Source organism: Macaca thibetana, chromosome 1, assembly GCF_024542745.1.
Source record: "Macaca thibetana thibetana isolate TM-01 chromosome 1, ASM2454274v1, whole genome shotgun sequence".
Lineage (NCBI taxonomy): Eukaryota > Metazoa > Chordata > Mammalia > Primates > Cercopithecidae > Macaca > Macaca thibetana.
In genome coordinates this window covers 9117444-9141674 of record NC_065578.1, presented here as the reverse complement: position 1 = coordinate 9141674, position 24231 = coordinate 9117444, and the positions used below count along the sequence as shown (strand labels likewise).

The following is a 24231-nucleotide window of genomic DNA, read 5'->3' as shown; positions in this document are numbered from 1 at the left end:
CAAGGTCAGGAGATCGAGACCACGGTGAAACCCCGTCTCTACTAAAAATACAAAAAATTAGCCAGGCGCGGTTGTGGGCGCCTGTAGTCCCATCTACTCGGGAGGCTGAGGCAGGAGAATGGCGTGAACCCGGGAGGCGGAGCTTGCAGTGAGCCGAGATCGCGCCACTGCACTCCAGCCTGGGCGACAGAGTGAGACTCCGTCTCAAAAAAAAAAAAAAAAGAATGAGGGTTCAGGCCGAGTGTGGTGGCTCACGCCTGTAATCCCAGCACTCTGGGAGGCCGAGGCGGGTGGATCACTTGAGGTCAGGAGTTTGAGACCAGCCTGACCAACATGGTGAAATACCGTCTCTACTAAAAATACAAAATTAGCCAGGGGTGGTGGCGTATGCTGGTAACCCCAGATACTCGGGAGGCTGAGGCAGGAGAATCGCTTGAACTTGGGAGGCAGAGGTTGCAGTGAGCCAAGAGCATGCCATCGCACTCCAGCCTGGGCAACAAGAGCAAAACTCCGTCTCAAAAAAAAAAAAAGAATGACAGTTTACAGTTTTTATGAGAATCAGATTCCCAAAAGAGACCTAGGACACCTCAAAGATTGGAGACCACTGCAGGAGAAATAAGCTCCCAGTGCCTTTTACTCTCCTTCGCTTCATGAAACTAATAAGGGGCATTTTCCAGACACCCACAAGTGTGCGATATAAAATGAAAATAAAGGCCAGGCATAGTGGCTGACACCTGTAATCCTAGCACTTTGAGAGGCCAAGGCAGGAGGACTGCTTGGGGCCAGGAGTTCAAGACCAACCTGGCCAACATAGCGAGACTCCATTTCTAAAAAACAAAAAAATAAGGCCCAGGCGCCATGGCTCACCCCTGTAATCCCAGCACTTTGGGAGGCCGAGAAGGGCAGATCACAAGGTCAGGAGATCGAGACCATCCTGGCTAACACGGTGAAACCCCATCTCTACTAAAAATACAAAAAAAATTAGATGGGCGTGGTGGCGGGCACCTGTAGTCCCAACTGCTTGCGAAGCTGAGGCAGGAGAATGGTGTGAACCTGGGAGGCGGAGCTTGCAATGAGCCGAGATCGCGCCACTGTACTCTAGCCTGGGCGACAGAGCAAGATTGCCTCAAAAAAAAAAAAAAAATACACAGGGGTTTGCTCAGCTATAGAATCTTATCAACTGTAGTCCGTGGGTCCTGCTAAAACATACAAACCTTTTGTTTTTGGCTCTAGGGATTTCTTTTGACTAGAATCTTGTTTTTCAGTCCACTTCCTCTTCCTTCCAATCCTTTCTAGCGTAGGTGAGTTCTGCGGGTGATCACAGTTACTAGCCTCCAATTTCTCTTGATGGTGTCTATAAAACAACAAAACAATAGAATATTTCTCCTTCTCACATGCTCCATTAGAATATAACATGAACACTATGTATAGCGGGCGTGGCGGCTCACGCCTGTAATCCCAGAACTTTGGGAGGCTGAGGCGGGTGGATCACGAGGTCAGGAGATCAAGATCATCCTGGCTAACACGGTGAAACCCCGTCTCTACTAAACATACAAAAAATTAGCTGGGCGCGGTGGCGGGCACCTGTAATCCCAGCTACTCGGGAGGCTGAGGCAGGAGAATCCCTTGAACCTGGGAGGCAGAGGTTGCAGTGAGCCAAGATTGCACCATTGCACTCCAGCCTGGGCGACAGAGTGAGACTCCATCTCAAAAAAAGAAAAAAATATATATATATCATTAACATTACTTATTTATTTATTATTTTGAGATGGTGCCTTGCTCTGTTGCCCAGGCTGGAGTGCAGTGTACAATCTTGGCTCACTGTAACCTCTGGCTCCTGGGTTCAAACAATTCTCTTGCCTCAGCCTCTTGAGCAGCTGGGATTACAGGTGCACACCACCACACGCGGCTAATTTTTTTGTTATTTTTAGTAGCGATGGGGTTTCACCATGCTGGCCAGGCTGGTCTTGAACTTCTGACCTCAAGCGACCTGCCCACCTCAGCCTCCCAAAGTGCTGGGATTACAGGCCCCTGGCCAACAATATTTATTATATGCCACACATTGCACTGAATCCTTTACATGGATTATCTGATTAAGTCTTCTCAACATAAGATGACTGTTGTGGAAGACTAAAAAAATTAAAAATCTTCTCTGCTGGGCGTGGTGGCTCACGCCTGTAATCCCAGCACTTTGGGAGGCCAAAGCGGGTGGATCACCTGAGGTCAGGAGTTTGAGACACAGCCTGACCAACATGGAGAAACCCGGTCTCTGCTAAAAATACAAAATTAGCTGGGTGTCGTGGTGCACGCCTGTAATCCCAGCTACTCGGGAGGCTGAGGCAGGAGAATCGCTTGAACCCAGGAGGTGGAGGTTGCAGTGAGCCATGATCGCGCCATTGCACTCCAGCCTGGGCAGAAGAGCAAAATTCCATCTCAAAAGAAAAAAAAAATCTTCTCAACATCCTGTGTCATAAATATTATTATCTCCATAAGGGAGGGGAAAAAGGAGGCTTACAGTTGCAACTCCAGCTCCTAGCACAGTCTATGAAACACAGGAGGCATTCAATAACAATTTGATTGAGTGAATGTTTTGGGGTTTTTTTGGTTTGTTTTTTAGAGACACAGGCTCACTCTATTGACCAGGATGGAGCGCAGTGGCACAATCGTAGCTCGCCGCAACCAAGAACTCCTGGGCTCAAGTGATCCTACTGCCTCAAACTCCCAAATAGCTGGGACTACAGGCACGTGCCACCATGTTCAGCTATGTTTTGTTTTTTTGAGAGATGAGGCCTCACTATGTTGCCCACACTGGTCTTGAACTCCTGGCCTCAAGCAATCCTCCTGCCTCAGACTCCCAAAGTGCTGGGATTACAGATGTGAGCCACCATGACCAGCCTGAACGTTTTGGTTATTACAGAGCGACTATATTATTGCTACCTTGCAGCTAGTTTCACTGAAAATACTTCTGATTTTAATATGCTACTCATCTCTTGTATCAGAATTGTTTATTACCCCATTGAGAGAGGACACTGACTAATTTGCCTAAGGTCATTTAACTTACAAGTATTAACAGCAGAGCTAGGACTTGAACCCCAGCAGTCTGGTCCAGAGCCCACACTCTTGATCACTGAAGAGTGTGGCTTAATCTTGTAACAAAGAACCAGAACACCAAGGAGAAGGTCCTAGAGCGGCAAGGGCCTGAAGCCTTAAAGGAAGGGGCCCTAAGCAGGATTTGTGTATAGCTCTATTCTGGGCTGGCAGCAGGGTGCCCACTGTTTCCAAACTGTGCAATGTTACCCAAATAACATCAACTACACTTGTGGGATCCAACTGTGGGCCTTTATTCCCCTACATCCCAACCCTGATGACTATTTAATGGGCGATAAGGTTACTATAAAGCCAGAGGGTTGGGTAGGGCTGTGGCCCAGGAACTTGGTCCCTCATGGGATAAATTTTTGCCATCAAGCAGTGGAGACTCTTCTCCCTGCCAAGTCTGAAAAGGAAGTCCTCTTGAGAGATCATTGTGTGAGATATCTCCTACTGGCTCAGTGCCCAATCCTGCCCAACACACTTCCCAGAGGTCCTTGCAGCAGGTTCTGGACTTGACTGCGATTCTGCTAATGAGATTCTCTCCTGAGAGATTTGGAAGGCAGAAGGAGGACAGAGGCCATTGTCCTGGGACTGTGGAGCTTGATAAGTAATCCCTTTTTTTTTTTGAGACTGAGTCTCGCTCTGTTGCCCAGGCTGGAGTGCAGTGGCGCAATCTCAGCTCACTGCAACCTCCACCTCCTGGGTTCAAGCGATTCTCCTGCCTCAGCCTCCCAAGTAGCTTGGACTACAGGCATGTGCCACCACGCCCAGCTAATTTTTGTATTTTTAGTAGAGACAAGGTTTTGCCATGTTGGCCAGGGTGGTCTCGAACTCCTGACCTCAGGTGATCCACCCACCTTGGCCTCCCAAAGAGCTAGGATTACAGGCGTGAGCTATGATGCCCAGCCTGATCCTTTTGTTGCGCTATTTATAGCCAGTAATCCTTTCTAGTATGGGTGTGGTGGCTAGACGCTGGAGTCCACTGTCCTGTTACCAACTTCAGGAGACTGAGACAGTTCAATAGCAGCAGAAGCAGAATTGGTTTGTTGAACTCTGATGGCAACATCAGAGGAGTGACCTTGACTTACATTTCTCCATCTCTTTTACTTTTTTTCTTTTGAGACAGTCTCACTCTGTTGCCCAGGTTGGAGTGCAGTGGCACAATTTCAGTTCACTGCAACCTCCGCCTCCCAGGTTCAGACAATTCTCCTGCCTCAGCCAACCTAGTAGCTGGGATTACAGGCATGGGCCCAGCTAATTTTGTATTTTTAGTAGAGACAGGATTTCACCATGTTGGCCAGGCTGGTCTTGAACTCCTGGACTCAGGTGATCTGCCTCAGCCTCCCAAGGTGCTGGGATTATAGTCATGAGCTACCACGCCCGGCCTCAGCTCTTTTAAGTACTTTTTGCCCAAGTACTTAAATCTTTTTCCACTTAAAATACCCAGAGTGGTTTCTATTTCCTAGTCTGAACCCTAAATGATATGGTTAGTAACTGGAAGGTTCAGAACTCTAAGAACAGATACTAAACAGAAAGTCTTTTCAGAAAGCCCTTTCATTTTAAACTCAAGATAACAATAGGCCAGGCATGGTAGCTCACATTTGTAATCCCAGCACTTTGGGAGGCCTCGGTGGGAGGATTGCTTGAGGCCAGGAGTTTGAGATCAGCCTAGGCAACAAAGCGAGGCCCCATCTCCAGCAAAAGAAAGAAAAGAAAGTTTAAAAAAATCAAAATAACATTAAGAAATAACTAGGTGTCAGCCAGGCACGGTGGCTCGCCTCTGTAATCCCCGCGCTTTGGGAGGCTGAGATGGGCAGATCACCTAAGGTCAGGAGTTCAAGGCCAGTCTGGTCAACAGGGTGAAACCCCAGTTCTACTAAAAATACCAAAATAGGCTGGGCGTGGTGGCAGACGCCTGTAATCCCAGCTACTTGGGAGGCTGAGGCAGGGGAATGGCTTGAACCCGGGGGGCGGAGCTTGCAGTGAGCCGAGATCATGCTGTTGCACTCCAGCTTGGGCAACAAGAGTAAAACTCTACCTCAAAAAAAAAAAAAAAAAAAAAAGAAAGAAAGAAAAAGAAATAATTAGGTGTTGGGAGGCTGAGGCAGGTAGATCACCTGAGGTCAGGAGTTCAAGACCAGCCTGGCCAACAAGGTAGAACCCCATTTCATTTTTTTTTTTTTTTTTTTTTTGAGATGGAGTCTCGCTCTGTCGCCCAGGCTGGAGTGCAGTGGCCGAATATCAGCTCACTGCAAGCTCCACCTCCCGGGTTTACGCCATTCTCCTGCCTCAGCCTCCCGAGTAGCTGGGACTACAGGCGCCTGCCACCTCGCCCGGCTATTTTTTTGTATTTTTTAGTAGAGACGGGGTTTCATCGTGTTAGCCAGGATGGTCTCGATCTCCTGACCTCGTGATCCGCCCGTCTCGGCCTCCCAAAGTGCTGGGATTACAGGCTTGAGCCACTGCGCCCAGCCCCCATTTCTACTAAAAATACAAAAATTAGCCGGGTGTGGTGGCGGGCACCTGTAGTCCCAGCTACTCAGGAGGCTGAGGCAGGAGAATTGCTTGAACCTGGGAGGCAGAGGTTGCAGTGAGCCGAGAATGCGTCACTACACTCCAGCCTGGGTGACAGAGCAAGACTCCGTATCAAAAAAAAAAAAAAGAAATAATTAGATGTCACTTACTCTGGTTTTTTTTTTTTTTTTTTTTTGAGACAGAGTCTCGCTCTGTCGCCCGGGCTGGAGTGCAGTGGCCGGATCTCAGCTCACTGCAAGCTCCGCCTCCCGGGTTCACGCCATTCTCCTGCCTCAGCCTCCCGAGTAGCTGGGACTACAGGCGCCCACCACCGCGCCCGGCTAATTTTTTGTATTTTTGTATTTTTTAGTAGAGACGGGGTTTCACCGTGTTAACCAGGATGGTCTCGATCTCCTGACCTCGTGATCCGCCCGTCTCGGCCTCCCAAAGTGCTGGGATTACAGGCTTGAGCCACCGTGCCCGACCTTACTCTGGTTTTTGAACCCTTAACTAGAATCGCTTCAAAGGTATGGGCACAGAGATCTATGACTCCCTCCAGATGCTGTCATGGAAGCAGCACACAAATCAGGCCTGTCCATGATCATGCAGCACTTGATGCTTCTCTTCCTTAAATTATCTGCCTGTCTCTTTTTTTTTTTTTTTGAGACGGAGTCTCGCTCTGTCACCCAGGCTGGAGTGCAGTGGCGTGATCTCCACTCACTGCAAGCTCCGCCTCCCAGGTTCATGCCATTCTCCTGCCTCAGCCTCCTGAGTAGCTGGGACTACAAGTGCCCGCCACCACACCCGGCTAATTTTTTCTGTTTTTAGTAGAGACGGGGTTTCACCGTGTTAACCAGGATAGTCTCAATCTCCTGACTTCGTGATCCGCCTGCCTCGGCCTCCCAAAGTGCTGGGATTACAGGCGTGAGCCACCACGCCAGCCGCCTGTCTCTTACACTTAGACTGATGATAATAACATCTTCTGGCAATTTTGCCTTTCTCATTTGGGGCACAGACAGGCCAGGCAGGCTTCCTCTATTTTCTAACAGTGATATCACATAGTAGCAAGCATGCAAACATCTTTTTTTTTTTTTGAGATGGAGTCTTGCTCTGTCACCCAGGCTGGAGTGCAGAGGCACAATCTCGGCTCACTACAACCTCCAACCCTGGGGTTCAAGCGAATCTCCTGCCTCAGCCTCCCAAGTAGCTGGGATTACAGGCGTGTGCTACCATGCCCGGCTAATTTTTGTATTTTTAGTAGAGACGGGTTTTCACCATGTTGTCCAGGCTGGTCTCAAACTCCTGACCTCAGGTGATCCACCTGCCTCAGCCTCCCAAAGTGCTGGGATTACAGGCGTGAGCCACCGCGCCTGGCCGCAAACAACTTAAAACATAATGAAAGACACAGAAGGGGCCGGGCGCGGTGGCTCAAGCCTGTAATCCCAGCACTTTGGGAGGCCGAGACGGGCGGATCACGAGGTCAGGAGATCGAAACCATCCTGGCTAACACGGTGAAACCCCGTCTCTATTAAGAAATACAAAAAAAACTAGCCGGGCGAGGTGGCGGGCGCCTGTAGTCCCAGCTACTCGGGAGGCTGAGGCCGGAGAATGGCGTGAACCCGAGAGGCGGAGCTTGCAGTGAGCTGAGATCCGGCCACTGCACTCCAGCCTGGGCGACAGAGCGAGACTCCGTCTCAAAAAAAAAAAAAAAAAAAAAAAAAAAAAAAAAAAAGAAGAAAGAAAGACACAGAAGGGCTAAGGAAGATCCATCCTTTGGTGCTGTGCTCTACAGTCTTGTAGTAACCCTCCACAGGAATGGCTTACAACACACGTGACAGTTTTGCAAATCTGTATGGTCACAGACGTAAGCAACGTTGAAACATGGTAAAAACATAAGCCGCTTAGCCATTTACACAGAACTGACAAAGCTGATTACACCATAAATACCTTAGCACCTTAAGAGTCTCTTTCCACTCCTTCTGAAGACTTTCCCATGTATCGACTTCCACCCATTTGGAATTCTTGGTGGCAAGTTCTGCCATGATGACCCGGTGATACGCAGGAATGAGTCCTTTCTTCTTGTAGGCATCACCAACAGGAGAGATGATGCCTTTGACAACTGTGTGTCTTCCTGGATAAAGAGTTAGGTTTCACACTAGGTATAACAAATTCAATTTTATACACGATCAATATTATTTGTTTTGTTTTGTTTGTTGAGACAGAGTCTTGCTCTGTTCCCCAGGCTGCACTGGCGTGATCTCGGCTCACTGCAACCTCTGCCTCCTAGGTTGAAGCGATTCTGACTCAGCCTCCCAAGCAGCTGGGATTACAGGCGCATATCACCATGCTGGCTAATTTTTGTATTTTTAGTAGAGACGGGGTTTTTACCATGTTAGCCAAGAGGTCTCCAACTCCTGACCTCAAGTGATCTGCCTGCCTCAGCCTCCCAAAGTGCTGGGACTACAGGCATGGTCACCATGCCTGGCCAATATTGTTTTATAATCACAGATTCTCTTTCTTTAGGGATTCCAGCTTATTAGCTGAATGATCAATTAATTGACTGAAATTATGGTAAAATAAACCCGAGTGTACAGTTCTATGATATTAAGTACAAACACGCTGTTGTGCAACCATTGCTCCTACCCATCTCCAGAATTTTCTCATCTTCCCCAACTGGAACTCTGTACCTCACCTCATTCCCCTATACAGTTAAATTTCTATTGATATTGCCAAATTACTTTGTAAAAAGCCTTAATTTGTATTGTCCACCTAGATGTATGCAAAAGCCTATTTCTCAATGTCATAGGCAAATAGTGAGCTTTAGCAGCCATCCATCCATCTACCTATCAGCATATTATATGATCATTTATGTAACAAAAGGCCAGGTGTGGTGGCTCACATCTGTAATCCCAGTGCTTTGGGAGACCGAGGCAGGAGAATCACTTGAGCCCAGGAGCTCAACACCAACATGGGCAAAATACTGGGACCCAGTTTCTACAAAAAATTTAAAAATTAGCCAGATGTAGTGGCATGCCTGTAGTCATAGCTACTTAGGAGCCTGAGGCAGGCGGCTCACTTGAGCCCGGGAGGTAAAGGCTGTAGTGAGCTGTGATCTTGCCACTGTACTCCAGCCTGCCCAGCCAGGGTGACAGAGTGAGAACCATTTCCAAAAAAAAAAAAAAAAATCTGTGTTATACACACAAATGTTTGCATATAAATTCATACAAAGAAGAGTGGAAGGATATACATTAAACTGTTATGGTTATGTTATGTTACAGTGGCTCATGCCTGTAATTCCAGCACTTTGGGAGGCCGAAGTGGGAGGATCATTTGAGAACAGGAGTTCAAGAGCAGCCTGGTCAACATGGTGAAACCCCATTTCTACTAAAAATACAAAAATAGGCTGGGCATGGTGGTGTGCGCCTGTAATCCCAGTTACTGGGGAGGCTGAGGCAAGAGAATCGCTTGAATCCAGGAAGTGGAGGTTGCAATTAGCCAAGACCGGGCCACTGTACTCCAGCCTGGGCGACAAAGCGAGGCTCTATAGAGTCAAGGTATTGCCACATTGGTCAGGCTGATCTCAAACTCCTAACCTCAGGTAATCTGCCCCCTCTGCTTCTCGAAGTGCTGGGATTACAGGTGTGAGCCACCACGCCCAGCCTATTCATGCATTTTTTTTTTTTTTTTTGAGATGGAGTCTCCCCTGTCACCCAGGCTGGAGTGCAGTGGCCGCATCTCGGCTCACTCCAAGTTCCACCTCTCGGGTTCACACCATTCTCCTGCCTCAGCCTCCCGAGTAGCTGGGACTACAGGCGCCCACCACCACATCCGGCTAATTTTTTTGTATTTTTAGTAGAGATGGGGTTTCACGGTGTTAGCCAGGATGGTCTCAATCTCCTGACCTTGTGATCTGTCTGCCTCAGCCTCCCAAAGTGCTGGGATTACAGGCATGAGCCACCACACCCAGCCTCATTGTTTATGAAAACTTTTAGCTGGGTGTGGTGGCTCATGCCTGTGATCTCAGCACTTTGGGAGGCCTGAGGTTAGGAGTTTGAGACCAGCCTGACCAACATGGAGAAACCCCATCGCTACTAAAAATACAAAAAATTAGCTGGGCGTGGTGGTACATGCCTGCAATCCCAGTTACTCAGGAGGGTGAGGCAGGAAAATTGCTTGAACCCAGGAGTTGGAGGTTGCAGTGAGCCAAGATTGTGCCATTGTACTCCAGCCTGGGCAACAAGAGTGAAACTTCATCACAAACAAAAGAAAAAGAAAGAAAGAAAAAAGAAAACTTAAAAAGCCGTGTCTGATCCTGGAGGTTTTATGTATGCTAAAGTACAAGCTTTCGCTTTTTGCCTTAAGTAATGGGAAACTCCTGAAGTAGATTAAGCACAGGGATGACAGAATCTAATTCCTTTTTTCTTGGAGGGGTGGTCAGGGTCTTGCTCTGATGTCCAGGCTGGTGGGCAAAGGTACAATCATGGCTCACGGCAGCCTAGACCTCCCGGGCTCAAGCAGTCCTCCTACTTCAGTCTCCTGAGTAGCTGGGACCACAGGCACATGCCACCATACCTGGCTAATGTTTATAATTTTTTTGTAAAGATGAGGTCTCTCTATGTTTCCCAGGTTGGTCTCAAACTCCTGGCCTCAAGTGATCCTCCCACCTCAGCCTCCCGAAGCACTGCAATTACAGGTGTGAGCCACTGTACCTGGCGTATTTTCTATTCTACAGGTCATAGCCAGATGCTCAATTCTTCCCTCATACTTCACCCTCTTTCTTGGCTAAGAATTCACTGTACAAGGGAGCAGGACAGCATGTTTGTGCCCAGTGGATGAAATGTGTATTCTGAAACAGACCTAGCCATGCTGGTTCTCTAGTCTTTCTATTTTTTTGAGATGATGTCTCACTCTGTCTCCAGGCTGGAGTGCAGTGGCGCGATCTTGGCTCACTGCAACCTCTACCTCCCAGGTTCAAGCAATTCTACTGCCTCAGCCTCCTGAGTAGCTGGGACTACAAGCACAGCTAATTATTGTATTTTTTAGTAGAGACGGGGTTTTACCATGTTGGCTAGGATGGTCTCAATCTCTTGACCTCGTGATCCGCCCGTCTCAGCCTCCCAAAATGTTGGGATTGCAGGTGTGAGCCACCATGCCTGGCTGGTTCTCCAGTCTTAAGTTGTTTTTGGCTACTGCTCCTACCTGTTCCATTCATGTAGTCCTTGGCCAGCTCAAACAACCTGAGGTGCATGTTGGTGATGGGATTGAAGGAACCACAAGCAAGGAGAACCACTTCAGTCTTCTCGGAATTTTCCATGGTAAGAACTTGAAGTTGTTGATCTAAATGGAAAACTGTGACACCTCCCTTGCTGTCTACAAAGGAAAAAGAAAATAAATTCGGTTACACATTTTTTTTTTCTAAGATGAGGTCTTGCTCTGCTACCCTGGCTAGAACATAGTGGTGCAACCACAGCTGACGGCACCCTCAGACTCCTGGGCTCAAGTGATGCTCTCACCTCAGCCTCTAAAGTAGCTGGGAACACAGGCACATACCAAATAGATGGGCTAATTATTTTAAAAACTAATTTTTGTAGAGATGGGGGTCTTGCTATGTTGCCCAGGCTGGTATCAGACTACTAGTCTCAAGCAATCCTTCCACCTCAGTCTCTCAAAGTGCTGGGATTACAAGCATGAGTCACCACGCCCAGCCCAGTTATAGGTCTTTTGATGTCCTTCCATGTTCTCATTCACAATAGATGGACTAAAAGTATTTGGCTTAGGCCGGGCTTGGTGGCTCATGCCTGTAATCCCAGCACTTTGAGAGGCTGAGGTGGGCGGATCACGAGGTCAGGAGATCGAGACCATCCTGGCTAACACAGTGAAACCCCGTCTCTACTGAAAATACAAAAAAATTAGCCAGGCGAGGTGGCGGGCACCTGTAGTCCCAGCTACTCGGGAGGCTGAGGCAGGAGAATGGCGTAAACCCAGGAGGCAGAGCTTGCAGTGAGCTGGATCCGGCCACTGCACTCCAGCCTGGGCAACAGAGTGAGACTCCTTCTGAAAAAAAAAAAAAAAAAAAAAAAAAGGATTTGGCTTCGGCTGGGCGCAGTGGCTCACACCTGTAATTCCAGCACTTTAGGAGACTGGGGCAGGTGGATCATGAGGTCAAAAGATTGAGACCATCCCGGCCAACATGGTGAAACCCCATCTTTACTAAAAATACAAAAATTAGCTGGGTGTAGTGGCACACGCCTGTAATCCCAGCTACTTGGGAGGCTGAGGCAGGGGAACCACTTGAACCTGGGAGGCGGAGGTTGCAGTGGCCAAGATCGCGCCATTGTACCCCAGCCTGGTGACAGAGCGATACTCCATCTCAAAAAGAAAAAAAAATTTGGCTTCAATCATTATGCTAACTGTAAAAATGCTTCCACATCTCCCTCCCTCCTTTTCAATGTGAAATTTGCAGCTCCCACCATGAAGAGATGGAAGTGACTTCTCCACATTTTTTGACTTGCTTTGGCCAAAAGAATGTGGCACAAGTGATAGTGTGGAGGATGCCAGAACACGTGGGAGCGCAGCAATGCTCCCACTGATAGACATCCAACCCCCGCCCCCATGTGGGGAACACGGCCATCCCCGACCAGCCAACAACTACAGTCCCCCTGCTCAGACACATGAGCAGACCCAAGTGAGGTCAACCAAACCTGGCTCAGATCGTCAAGCCAACAAGCTGACCTAGTCTCAAAAACAAAAATTAGTGTTCATTATCATATGTCACTCAAGTTTTGTGGTCGCACTATTGTGGCCACAGTTAATTAACACAACAATATTATCATCTACCAAATATAGCATTTTTAATCAACATGATAGTAACATCACAATTTTCCACTGAATAGAATTTACAAACCTCTTTTTCATATCAATTATTCCACTGATCCTCCCATAACCCTAATGAAGTGACATAAGGCATCCAATTTTAAATTTTTATTAAAATTTCTTTTTTTTTTTTGAGACGGAGTCTCGCTCTGTTCCCCAGGCTGGAGTGCAGTGGAGTGATCTCAGCTCACTGTAAGCTCTGCCTCCCGGGTTCACACCATTCTCCTGCCTCAGCCTCCAAAGTAGCTGGTACTACAGGTGCCCACCACCATGTCTGGCTAATTTTTTGTATTCTTAGTAGAGACGGGGTTGGCGGGGTTTCACCACGTTAGCCAGAATGGTCTCGATCTCCTGACCTTGTGATCCGCCCGCCTCGGCTTCCGAAAGTGCTGGGATTACAGGCGTGAGCCACCGTGCCCGGCCTAAAATTTCTTATTCAACTAATTCATATATATAGATCTAGAACATCACAAGGTAAAAAAAGCCAATAATGAAAACCAACAGCCATCAATCATATCCCACTCACCATCCCTTCCATCCAGGTCCCTAAGGCAACCACTTTTAACTTTTTCAGCTATTTCTTCCGGTAGTTTCTACCATAACTCTATATTATGTGCTTATAATGCCATCTCTGAATTTATCCCACTTAAACAGTGCCCATTGACTTTCTTTTATGATCTATAAAGATAAGCTCTCATACCCTTTCACTACCTTCTCCCAAACTGCCCAATACAGTTCATCTCCAGACTATGTTGAAAATCATTTTCTCCCACAACTTCGAAGGCATTGCTTCTAGATTCCAACGTTAATGGCATGAAATCCAAAGCCACTTCTAATTCCGGAGGTTTTGAATATCATTTTTTTTTCCTGCCTCGAAGCCTGTAAGGTCTTCTCTTTGTTCGCAGTGTTCTGAAATTTCACAATGCTGTCCTCTAGTGCAGCTTTGTTTCCATCCGTCATGCTGAGCATGGGGCAGGGCCTTTCCGTCTTGAAACTCGTAACATTCAGGTCGAGCAAATGTCCTTGAATTCTTTTATTGATGATTTTCTGCCTTCCATTTTCTCTGTTCTTTGGAAATGTCTATTATTTATTATTATTGTTATTATTTTTGAGACACAGTCTCCCTCTCTCACCCAGGCTGGAGTGCAGTGGCACGATCTCGGCTCACCGCAACCTCCACCTCCCAAGTTCAAGCAATTCTCCTGCCTCAGCCTCCCAAGTAGCTGGGACTATAGGCATGCACCACCACACCCAGATAATTTTTGAATTTTTAGTAGAGATGGGGTTTTACCACGTTCGCCAAGCTGGTCTCGAACTCCTGGCCTCAAGTGATCCACCTGCCTCAGCCTCCCATGAGCCACCGTGCCTGGCCTGAAAATGTCTATTATTTAAATCTGAAGCATCTAATCATTTTTTCTGTATTTTCCACCTCTTGCCTTCATGCTCTAATTTCCAGATAGCCTCAATTTCATCCTCCAATCTGCCTAGTTTTCATTTGTGCCGTTACACTCTTAATTTCCAAGAGCCCTATCCTCTGAATATTCCTGTTTACGGTATTCTACTCGTTTCCCCGACAGATTATCATCTCTATTTCTCTACCAATATTCATGATATATTTTAAAGTTTCTTCAAAAAGAGCTGATAGGACAGGTTGAGTGGGTAGGTAGGGTTTGTGCACAGTGGCCATCACTGTTCAGTAACCTGTCAGTACTGCAGGTCTTTCTACTTGAATTAGTCAGACTCCAAAAGAATGTATCCTACAATTTCCTGCCTATATAACAGAATAGTTAAGAGCCTATGCTCTGAAATTAGCTGCCTGGCTTCAAATTGCAGCTCCAACTGCATGACCTTGGGCAACCTAACTAACTTAACCTTCCTTTTGTCCCAGGATTTTTTTCTTTTTTTTTTTGAAACAGAGTCTTGCTGTGTCACCCAGGCTGGAGTGCAGTGGTGCGATCTCAGCTCACTGCACCCTCTGCCTTCTGGGTTCAAGTAATCCTCCCTGCCTCAGCCTCCCAAGTAGCTGGGAAGCTGGGATTACAGGTGAGTGCCACCACACCTGGCTAATTTTTTTTTTTTTTTGAGATGGAGTCTTGCTCTGTCACTCAGGCTGGAGTGCAGTGGTATGATGTCGGCTCACTGCAAGCTCCGCCTCCTGGGTTCATGCCATTCTCCTGCCTCAGCCTCCCAAGTAGCTGGGACCATAGGCGCCCACCACCACGCGCAGTTAATTTTTTGTATTTTTAGTAGAGACAGGGTTTCACTGTGTTAGCCAGGATGGTCTCGATCTCCTGACCTCGTGATCCGCCCGCCTCAGCCTCTCAAAGTGCTAGGATTACAGGTGTGAGCCACTGTGCCTGGCCTAATTTTTGTACTTTTAGTGGAGTCGGGGTTTCACCTCATTAGCCAGGCTGGTCTCAAACTCCTGACCTTAAGTGGTTCATCTGCCTCGGCCTCCCAGAGTGCTGGGATTACAGGCGTGAGCCATCGTGCCCACCTTGTCCCAGTTTTCATCAATCTTAAAAAGGAGAAAGTAATACTACCCCCCTCCTGATTGTTGTGAGGATTAAATGAAACAATACAGATCCAGGACATACAACTACATTTGACAGGCCAGGCACAGTGGCTCACGCCTGTAATCCCAGCGCTTTGGGAGGCTGAGACAGGCGGATCACCAGGTCAGGAGATCGAGAACATCATGGCTAACATGGTGAAACCCCGACTCTACTAAAAATACAAAAAAATTAGCTGGGCATGGTGGCGGGCACCTGTAGTCCCAGCTACTCGGAAGGCTGAGGCAGGAGAATGGCGTGAATCCGGGAGGTGGAGCTTGCAGTGAGCCGAGATCGCACCACTGCACTCCATCCTGGGCAACAGAGTGAGACTCCATCTCAAAAAAAAAAAACTACATTTGGCAAATAGCAAATATGCTATGAATATAGCTATTATGAACGTTGCATATTACGCTACTAGAATTGTCTTTTGTTTTTTGATTTTTGAGACAGTATCTCACTCTGTTGCCCAGGCTGGAGTACAGTGGTGCAATCTCAGGTGACTGCAACCTCTATCTCCCAGGATCAAGTGATCCTTCGACCTCAGCCTCCCAAGTAGCTGGGACTACAGGCATGCACTGGCTAATTGTTTTTTGTTTTGTTTTGTTTTTTTGTAGGGATGGGGTTTCGCATATTGCCCAGGCTGGTCTCAAACTCCTGGGCTCAGAATCTGGAAGCGAACCTGCCCACATTGGCCTTCCAAAGTGCTGGGTTTACAGGTATGAGCCACTGTGCTCAGCAAGCAAAAAAAAATTTTTTTTTTTAATCAAGAAAACATCAATTTCAAATGGTTTAACCTACAATTGCTATTCTATTCAATCTGTTTTTTTCCCAGAGGATTTTCTTCCTGGAACTCTCCTCCTATCTAGATGAAAAATCTCTATTTGTGAAGCTATTATTCTGAAAACTTCTTCATCTCTCTCCTGGGTTAGATCCCCTATATATTTCTCTTTGCTTTGTAATTTTTCTGGAGCATATCCTCAAGCAGTTTCACATAAAAGGTTGACCTCCCACACACCCTTTATCATGAAACTACTTGAGAATATGCTCCAGTAGGATGCGTGGGAGATCAAATAAGTTTGATAGGTGCATGGGAGATCAAGTAAGTTTGATGATGTCGTTATTCTTCTTTCAATGATTAATGGCTTGAGAGAATTCTTTTCAACTCAATAACTTCAAATTTTTTTTGGCAGGGGGGGACTTAGTTTCACTCTGTCGCCCAGGATGGAGTACAGTGGAAAGATCTTGGCTCACTGCAACCTCCACCTCTGAGGTTTAAGCAATTCTCCTGCCTCAGCCTCCTGAGTAGCTGGGATTATAGATATCCGCCAACATGCCTGGCAGATTTTTGTATTTTTAGTAGACACAGAGTTTCGTTGGCCAGGCTGGTCTTGAACCTCAGACCTCAGATGATCTGCCTGCCTTGGCCTTTTAAGGTGTTGGGATTACAGGCTTAAGGCACTGTGCCCAGCCCAAAAAATTTTTGAAATTATTTTCTTTTAAAATTATAAAGGCACTTCTTCATTATTTGCTGGCATTCAACATGGCTGTTGAAAGTCTGATGTCATTCTAATCCTTGTTCCTTTATATGTAACCTGCTTTTTCTAGAAGATGTGTAGTATATTATCTTATCCCTAGTACGCTGCAATGCCCAGTGATGAGGGTATCTTTTTCATTCATTGTAGAGAACCTTTTAATCTCAAACTCAATTCATTTGGTTCTGAATTATTTCCTTGATAAATGCTTCTTACTAGTTTTCAATAAGTTAAAAAAACAAAAACAAAAATTTTGCTATTGTAAAGGTTTCCAAAATAAAAATTTTAAAATAATTTTCTTTTTTTTTTTGAGACTAAGTCTCACTATTGCCCAGGCTGGAGTGCAGTGGTGAAATCTTGGCTCACTACAATTTCCGTTTCCTGGGTACAAGTGATTCTCCTGCCTCAGCCTCCTGAGTAGCTAAGATTACATGCGCCTGCCACCATGCTCAGCTAATTTTTGTATTTTTAGTAGAGATGCGGTTTCACCATGTTGGCTAGGCTGGTCTTGAACTCCCGACCTCAGGTGATCGCCTCCCTCAGACTCCCAAAGTGTTGGGATTATAGGCGTGAGCCACACCGCCCGGCCAATAATAAATATTTATAAATAATTTCTTTTTGTTTTGAGATGGAGTCTCCCTCTGTCACCCAGGGTGGAGTGCGGTGGCACGATCTCAGCTCACTGTAGCCTCTGCCTCCCGGGTTAAAGCGATTCTCCTGCCTCAGCCTCCAAAGTAGCTGGGACTACAGGCATGGCCCACTATGCCGGGCCAATTTTCATATTTTTGGTAGAGACAGGGTTTCGCCATGTTGGCCAGGCTGGTCTTGAACTCCTAACCTCAAGCGATCTGACTGCTTCAGCCTCCCAAAGTGCTAGGATTACAGGCATGAGCCACTGTGCCCAGCCAAATACTTATAAATAAATTTTTTTTTTGAGAAAGGATCTCGGTGTGTTGCCCAGACTGGAGTCCAGTGGCATGATCATGGGTCACTGCAGCCTCTGCCTCCTGGGCTCAAGGAATCTTCCCACCTCAGCCTCAAAGTAGCTGGGACCACAGGCACATGCCACTGCGGCTCACGTCTCAAAGTGCTGGGTCTCACTGTTGTCAAGGTGGGTCTCAGATTCCTGGCTTCCTGCCTCGGCTTCCCAAAGGGCTGGGATTACAGGCATGAGCCACTGTGCTTGGCCTTCAAAATAAATATTCTTGGCCAGGCGTGGTTGCTCACACCTGTAATCCCAGCACTTTGAGATGTCAAGGCAGGGAGATCACTTGAGGCCAGGAGTTCAAGACCAGCTTGGCCAACATGGTGAAACCCCCTCTCTACCAAAAATAGAAAACATAGCGAGTGTGGTGGCACACACATGTAATCCCAGGTACTCGGGAGGCTGAGGCAGGAGAATCACTTGAACCTGGTAGGCAAGGGTTGCAGTGAGCTGAGACTGAACCACTGCACTCCAGGCTGGAGTGAGACTCTATCTCAGTAACAATAATATAAATATTAAAAAGTAATAAATATTCTTATATATCCAAAGTATATCTTAAAAATAATCATTCTGAGTTTTTTTTTTTTTTTTTTTTTTTTGAGATGGAGTCTCACTTTGTCGCCAAGCTGGAGTGCAGTGGTACCATTTCAGCTCACTGCAACCTCTGCCTCCTGGGTTCAAGCGATTCTCCTGCCTCAGCCTCCTGAATAGCTAGGACTACAGGTGCACATCACCATGCCCAGCTAATGTTTGCAGTTTTAGTAGAGACAGGGTTTCACCATGTTTGCCAGGATGGTCTTGATCTCTTGACCTCGGGATCCGCCTGCCTCGGCCTCCCAAAGTGCTGGAATTACAGGCATGAGCCACCGTGCCCGGCTCTGAGATCTTATAAATATAATTCCAGGGACATAATCTTGCTCAAAGTATTTTCAAAACTTTTGGGGAATTTTTTTGTAGAGCTCGAAGTTTTTTTTTTTTTTTTTTTTTTAACAGAGTCTCACTTTGTCACCCAGGCTGGAGTACAGTGGAACAATCTCAGCTCACTGCAACCTCCGCCTCCCTAGCTCAAGTGATTCTCCTGCCTCAGCCTCCCGAGTAGCTGGGACTACAGGTGCGTGTCAGCATGCCTGGCCAATTTTTTTTCTATTTTTAGTAGAAATGGGGTTTCACCGTGTTAGCCCAGGATGGTCTTGATCTCTTGATCTCGTGATCCACCTGCCTCGGCCTCCCAAAGTGCTGGAATTACAGGCATGAGCCACTGCACACGGCTGCTTGAAGCATTTTTAAAATTAACATAGAAATAAAGCAAATGACAACAAACACATCAGCAGTTATATGCTACTTTTTAGTTTATAAAAATAACAGAATACTTTCATTTTTTCTTTTTGAGACAGGGTCTTGTTCTGTCACCCAGGCTGGGAAAGCTGGGAGGTTTAGCTTGAACATGGCTAACTGCAACCACGATCTCCTGGGCTCAAGGATCCTCCTTTCTCAGCTTCTCGTGTAGCTGGGACTTCAGGCACACATCACCACACCCAGCTAATCTTTCTATTTTTGGGTAGAGAAGGAGTCTCATTTTGTTGCCCAGGCTTTGCTTCCCACTTTGGGAAGTGGAGGTGGGAGGATTGCTTGAGCCCAGGAGTTCAAGACCCAGGGCTCAAGTGATCCTCCCACCTCTGCTTCTCAAAGTGCTAGGATTACAGGTGTGAACCACCACGCCTGGCTTTATAAAAATACTTTCGGCCAGGTGTGGTAGCTCACACCTGTAATCCCTGCACTTTGGGAGGCCTAGGGAGGTGGATCACTTGAGGCTAGGAGTTTGAGACCAGCCTGGCCAACATGGTGAGATCCCGTCCCTACCAAAAGTATAAAAATTAGTCAGGTGCGGGCCGGGCGCGGTGGCTCAAGCCTGTAATCCCAGCACTTTGGGAGGCCGAGACGGGCAGATCACGAGGTCAGGAGATCGAGACCATCCTGGTTAACATGGTGAAACCCCGTCTCTACTAAAAAATACAAAAAACTAGCCGGGCGCGGTGGCGGGCACCTGTAGTCCCGGCTACTCGGGAGGCTGAGGCAGGAGAATGGCGTAAACCCGAGAGGCGGAGCTTGCAGTGAGCTGAGATCCGGCCACTGCACTCCAGCCTGGGCGACAGAGCGAGAATCCGTCTCAAAAAAAAAAAAAAAAAAAATTAGCCAGGTGTGGTGGCTGGCGCCTGTTATCCCAGCTACTTGGGAGGCTGAGGCATGAGAATTGCTTGAATCCAGGAGGTGGAGGTTGCAGTGAGCTGAGATCACGCCTCAGCACTCCAGCCTGTGTGACAGGTTGAGACTCTGTCTCAAAAAAAAAAAAAAAAAAAAAAAAAAGCTGGGTGCGGTGGCTCATATGTAATCCCAGCACTTTGGGAGGCTGAGGCAGGCCGATCACGAGGTCAGGAGATCGAGATCATCCTGGTTAACACGGTGAAACCCCATCTCTACCAAAAAGTACAAAAAATTAGCCGGGCGTGGTAGCAGGCACCTGTAGTCCCAGCTACTTGGGAGGCTGAGGCATGAGAATTGTTTGAATCCCGGAGGTGGAGGCTGCAGTGAGCCAAGATCACGCCTCAGCACTCCAGCCTCTGTCTCAAAAAAAAAATAAAAATAAAAAAGGCTGGTGGCGGTGGCTCATGTGTAATCCCAGCACTTTGGGAGGTGGAGGCAGGCTGATCATGAGGTCAGGAGATTGAGACCATCCTGGTTAACACGGTGAAACCCCGTCTCTACCAAAAAGTACAAAAAATTAGCCGGGCGTGGTGGCAGGTACCTGTAGTCCCAGCTACTTGGGAGGCTGAGGTAGGGGAATGGCGTGAACCTGGGAGGCAGAGCTTGCAGTGAGCTGAGATCGCGCCACTGCACTCTAGCCTGGGCAACAGAGCAAGACTCTGTCTCAAAAAAAAAAAAAAATTCATACACATTGTCATTTCTCACAAAAAAATTAGGTCAAAAGCATTTAGCATGTTCCAAATTATAATCTATAGTTATTTAGTTTTTCCAGTTAATCTTCGACCTTTGGATATTTAGGTTTTTCTAATTTTTCACTATTACAAACATCTCAAAAAAGAAAAACTGGGGACCAGACAGCTCACACCTGTAATCCCAGCACTTTGGGAGGCCGGGGTGGGTGGATGACGAGGTCAGAAGCTGGAGACCAGTCTGGCCAACATGGTGAAATCCCGTCTTTACTAAAAAATACAAAAATTAGCTGGGTGTGGTGGTGTGCGCCTGTAATCCCAGGTACTCGGGAGGCTGAGGCAGGAGAATCGTTTGAACCTGGGAGGTGGAGGTTGCAGTGAGCCTAGATCGCACCACTGCACTCCAGCCTGGGGGACACAGCAAGACTCCATCTTGGAAAAAAGAAAAAAAGAAATAGTGGGTTAAAAATAAATCTGGAAATTAAGGCTATGCAATGCCTCACTGTGTACATCTAAGACTTGGCAATACTCAAAACATCTGTGTCAAGACTGTTCATTTGTAGCCTAATAGTAGTCAGACATAACTGCTAGGCTGACCAGCTTGCTTTTGTTCAGATTTGATGCTCTCAGTGGACAAAGCTAGTGAATGGCACATCAGGGCAAGAATTTAGGTTTCCGGACTCTTTTTTTTTTTTTTTTTTTTTTTTTTTTTGAGACGGAGTCTCACTGTGTCGCCCAGGCTGGAGTGCAGTGGCACAATCTTGGCTCACTGCAAGCTCCGCCTCCCGGGTAGCTGGGACTACAGGCGCCCACCGCCTCGCCCAGCTAGTTTTTGTATTTTTTAGTAGAGACGGGGTTTCACCGGGTTAGCCAGGATGGTCTCGATCTCCTGACCTCGTGATCCGCCCGTCTCGGCCTCCCAAAGTGCTGGGATTACAGGCTTGAGCCACCGCGCCCGGCCAAGTTTCCGGACTCTTAAGCTCTCTCCCCAAGAAGAAAAGTGGGAGATAAACTGGAACAGTGTAGATTGGAACTGAGCCCTATCATAGCTAAGGAGTTTAAAAATATCAACTTTAACCCCTTGGACAATGGGAAGCTTTGAAGGTTTCTGAGGAAAGGAGTGACAACAGGGTTCTCAAAATAATATGACATGGGTGTTAAAAACCCTTATTCGGGCCAGGCGCAGTGGCTTACACCTGTAATCCCAGCACTTTGGAGGCCGAGGCGGGTGGATCACGAGGTCAGGAGATTGAGACCATCCTGGCTAACACAGTGAAACCCCGTCTCTACTAAAAATACAAAAAAATTAGCCAGGCAAGGTGGTGGGCGCCTGTAGTCCCAGCTACTCGGCAGGCTGAGGCAGGAGAATGGCGTGAACCCGGGAGGCGGAGCTTGCAGTGAGCCAAGATTGTGCCACTGCACTCCAGCCTGGGCAACAGAGCGAGATTCCGTCTCAAAATAAATAAATAAATAAATAAATAAATAAATAAATAAATAAATAAAAATAACCCTTATTTGGTTGTGTGATCTTGATTTGATCTCTTAACTCTGTCTTTAGGTTCTTCATGGATAAAATGGAGATAACGAGAAGGCCAATCTCAGTTACTTTGAGGATTAATTCTGAGGATAACACATAGCAAGGGGCTTAGCATATTGCCTGGCACAGTGTTAAAATGAATGGTAGCTGTTATTTTTGAGGAAAGTGGTGTTACTGATGATAGTAATGACACACAATTCATTGGACGGGGTGAAACAAGATAGGAGAGGCAGCCACAAATAGTCAGTGGAAATGGAAGTAAGAAATATACTTGAGGTCCAGGCACAGTAGGTCACGCCTGTAATCCCAGCATTTTGGGAGGGCGAGGCGGGTGGATCACGTGAGGTTGGGAGTTCAAGACCAGCCTGACCAACACGGAGAAACCTTGTCTCTATTAAAAATACAAAATTAGCCAGGCATAGTGGCGCAGGCCTGTAATCCCAGCTACTTGGGAGGCTGAGGCAGGAGAATCGCTTGAACCCAGGAGGTGGAGGTTGCGGTGAGCCAAGATCACGCCATTGCACTCCAGCCTGGGCAACAAGAACGAAACTCTGTCTCAAAAAAAAAAAAAAAAAAAGAATTATACTGGGGCCTTCTCGAAAGAAGGCAGAGTGGTGGGATCACAGGGACACTGCTAACTGTTCTTAGGGAATAAAGAAGGTTCAGTAGTGGTCAGTAGGGCATTAGAAAAAAACGAGTTCATCACTTAGAATGATTTAACTGTCTTGCCTTTCAGTTATCATCCCAAGTATGATACCAGGATTCACTTGGGGCTTGGAACCATACCTTTTATCCCTACCCCAGGCCCCCAATTTCCATAAAAACTACCTGTGGTATTATGGGATGGGGTGATGAATGTGACATGCCCATATTACCCTGAGGCCTACAGAGAAATCAGAGTATCCACCAGCCACTGAGCATGCTCTCAAAGACTGGTGGAAGGGCTGGGTTCAGCTGGCATCTAACAGACAGCTGGCGTCAGACATCCCCGGCCATCTCAGGTTTCAGGTACTGTTCCCAAGAGAGAGATGGAAGAAGGGTAAGGCTGAGTTCAAGAGGTGTGGATCCTCAAGGGAGCTGCTGCAGTTCTGAAACAGACTACAGGGAAGGAAGGAACAAAGAGTTTCAGCTGTATCCTTGGGGATGAGCTCAGGTTTCCATGTGATGCCCAAGGGATGCAGAGGGGCTGGGGAAGCTGATCTCTCAGCATAAAGGAAGCTGTCTTTCTCCCTTCTTACATCTATAACTTGTCTCAAATATCCAGCTCAGTTCCATTAACTGTTAACACAGCCAACTTGAGCTCAGACAAGACTCTAAACCTTCAGAGCCACAGAAGAGTTAAGGTTACAGTGCGCGCCTATTGCTGCCAAAGGTGGGTTTTAAAGAACTAGGATCTGTCCCTTTCCTGAAGAGTACTTCCTTCATATCCTTGCTGGGCACATGCGCATAGGGGGGTTGTGGCTGGTTGGTGAATGGGTGCAATAGTTTGGGAACTCTAACAGGACTGCCCTGGGTCCTCCTTGTCTTGCTCCAGGTGCTCTGGGCCCAGTGTCACCATGATTCACTTTTGTTTGGCCCACACAGCCTATCGCTTGCACTGCTGGCTGCCGAGAACTCACCAGCCCAGGCTGTAAGTGTCCCTCCCCAGCTCACTGTGACAATAAGGAGTTCATTTCTTTCTGTGGCAGTCTTGAGGCTTAACATTTACTTTTAATTTTAAAATTATTAATCTTGGGCTGGGTACAGTGGCATGTGGCTGTAGTCCCAGCTACTCGGGAGGCTGAGATTGAGCCACTGTGCTTTGGCCTGGGTAGTTAGTGATCTTTATTATTATTATTATTATTATTTTTTTTGGGTAGAGATGGGGTCTCGCTGTGTTGTCCAGGGGGGTGTTGAACTCCTGGCCTCAAGTGATCCTCCCACCTTGGCCTCCCACGGTGCTGGGATTAGAGGCATGAGCCACCACACCTGGCCAAAATCACTGATCTTTACTTTTTTTTTTTTTTGAGACGGAGTCTCGCTCTGTCGCCCAGGCTGGAGTGCAGTGGCTGGATCTCAGCTCACTGCAAGCTCCGCCTCCCGGGTTTACGCCATTCTCCTGCCTCAGCCTCCCGAGTAGCTGGGACTACAGGCGCCCACCACCTCGCCCGGCTAGTTTTTTTGTATTTTTTAGTAGAGACGGGGTTTCACCATG

General features: G+C 47.2%; 2 protein-coding genes across 5 annotated transcripts in view; one reads left to right on the top strand and one right to left on the bottom strand.

Annotated features, from left to right (window-relative positions):
* Window positions 1–24231, top strand: part of CTNNBIP1 (catenin beta interacting protein 1) — a 668528-nt gene that overhangs the window by 520996 nt on the left and 123301 nt on the right. The window lies entirely within an intron of this gene.
* NMNAT1 (nicotinamide nucleotide adenylyltransferase 1) overlaps window positions 1–24231 on the bottom strand; it is a 47223-nt gene that overhangs the window by 3704 nt on the left and 19288 nt on the right. For 3 of the 4 annotated variants that reach the window (XM_050788871.1, XM_050788868.1, XM_050788866.1), the window contains 3 exons: window positions 10804–10974; window positions 7552–7735; window positions 1215–1354 (listed from right to left, as the gene is read on the bottom strand). In XM_050788871.1, the coding sequence (XP_050644828.1) occupies window positions 1215–1354; window positions 7552–7735; window positions 10804–10918 (439 nt within the window). In that variant the 5' untranslated portion in view covers window positions 10919–10974. Of the gene's footprint in view, window positions 1–1206; window positions 1355–7551; window positions 7736–10803; window positions 10975–24231 lie in introns of all 4 variants that reach the window. The other variant, XM_050788875.1, reaches the window with a different exon arrangement.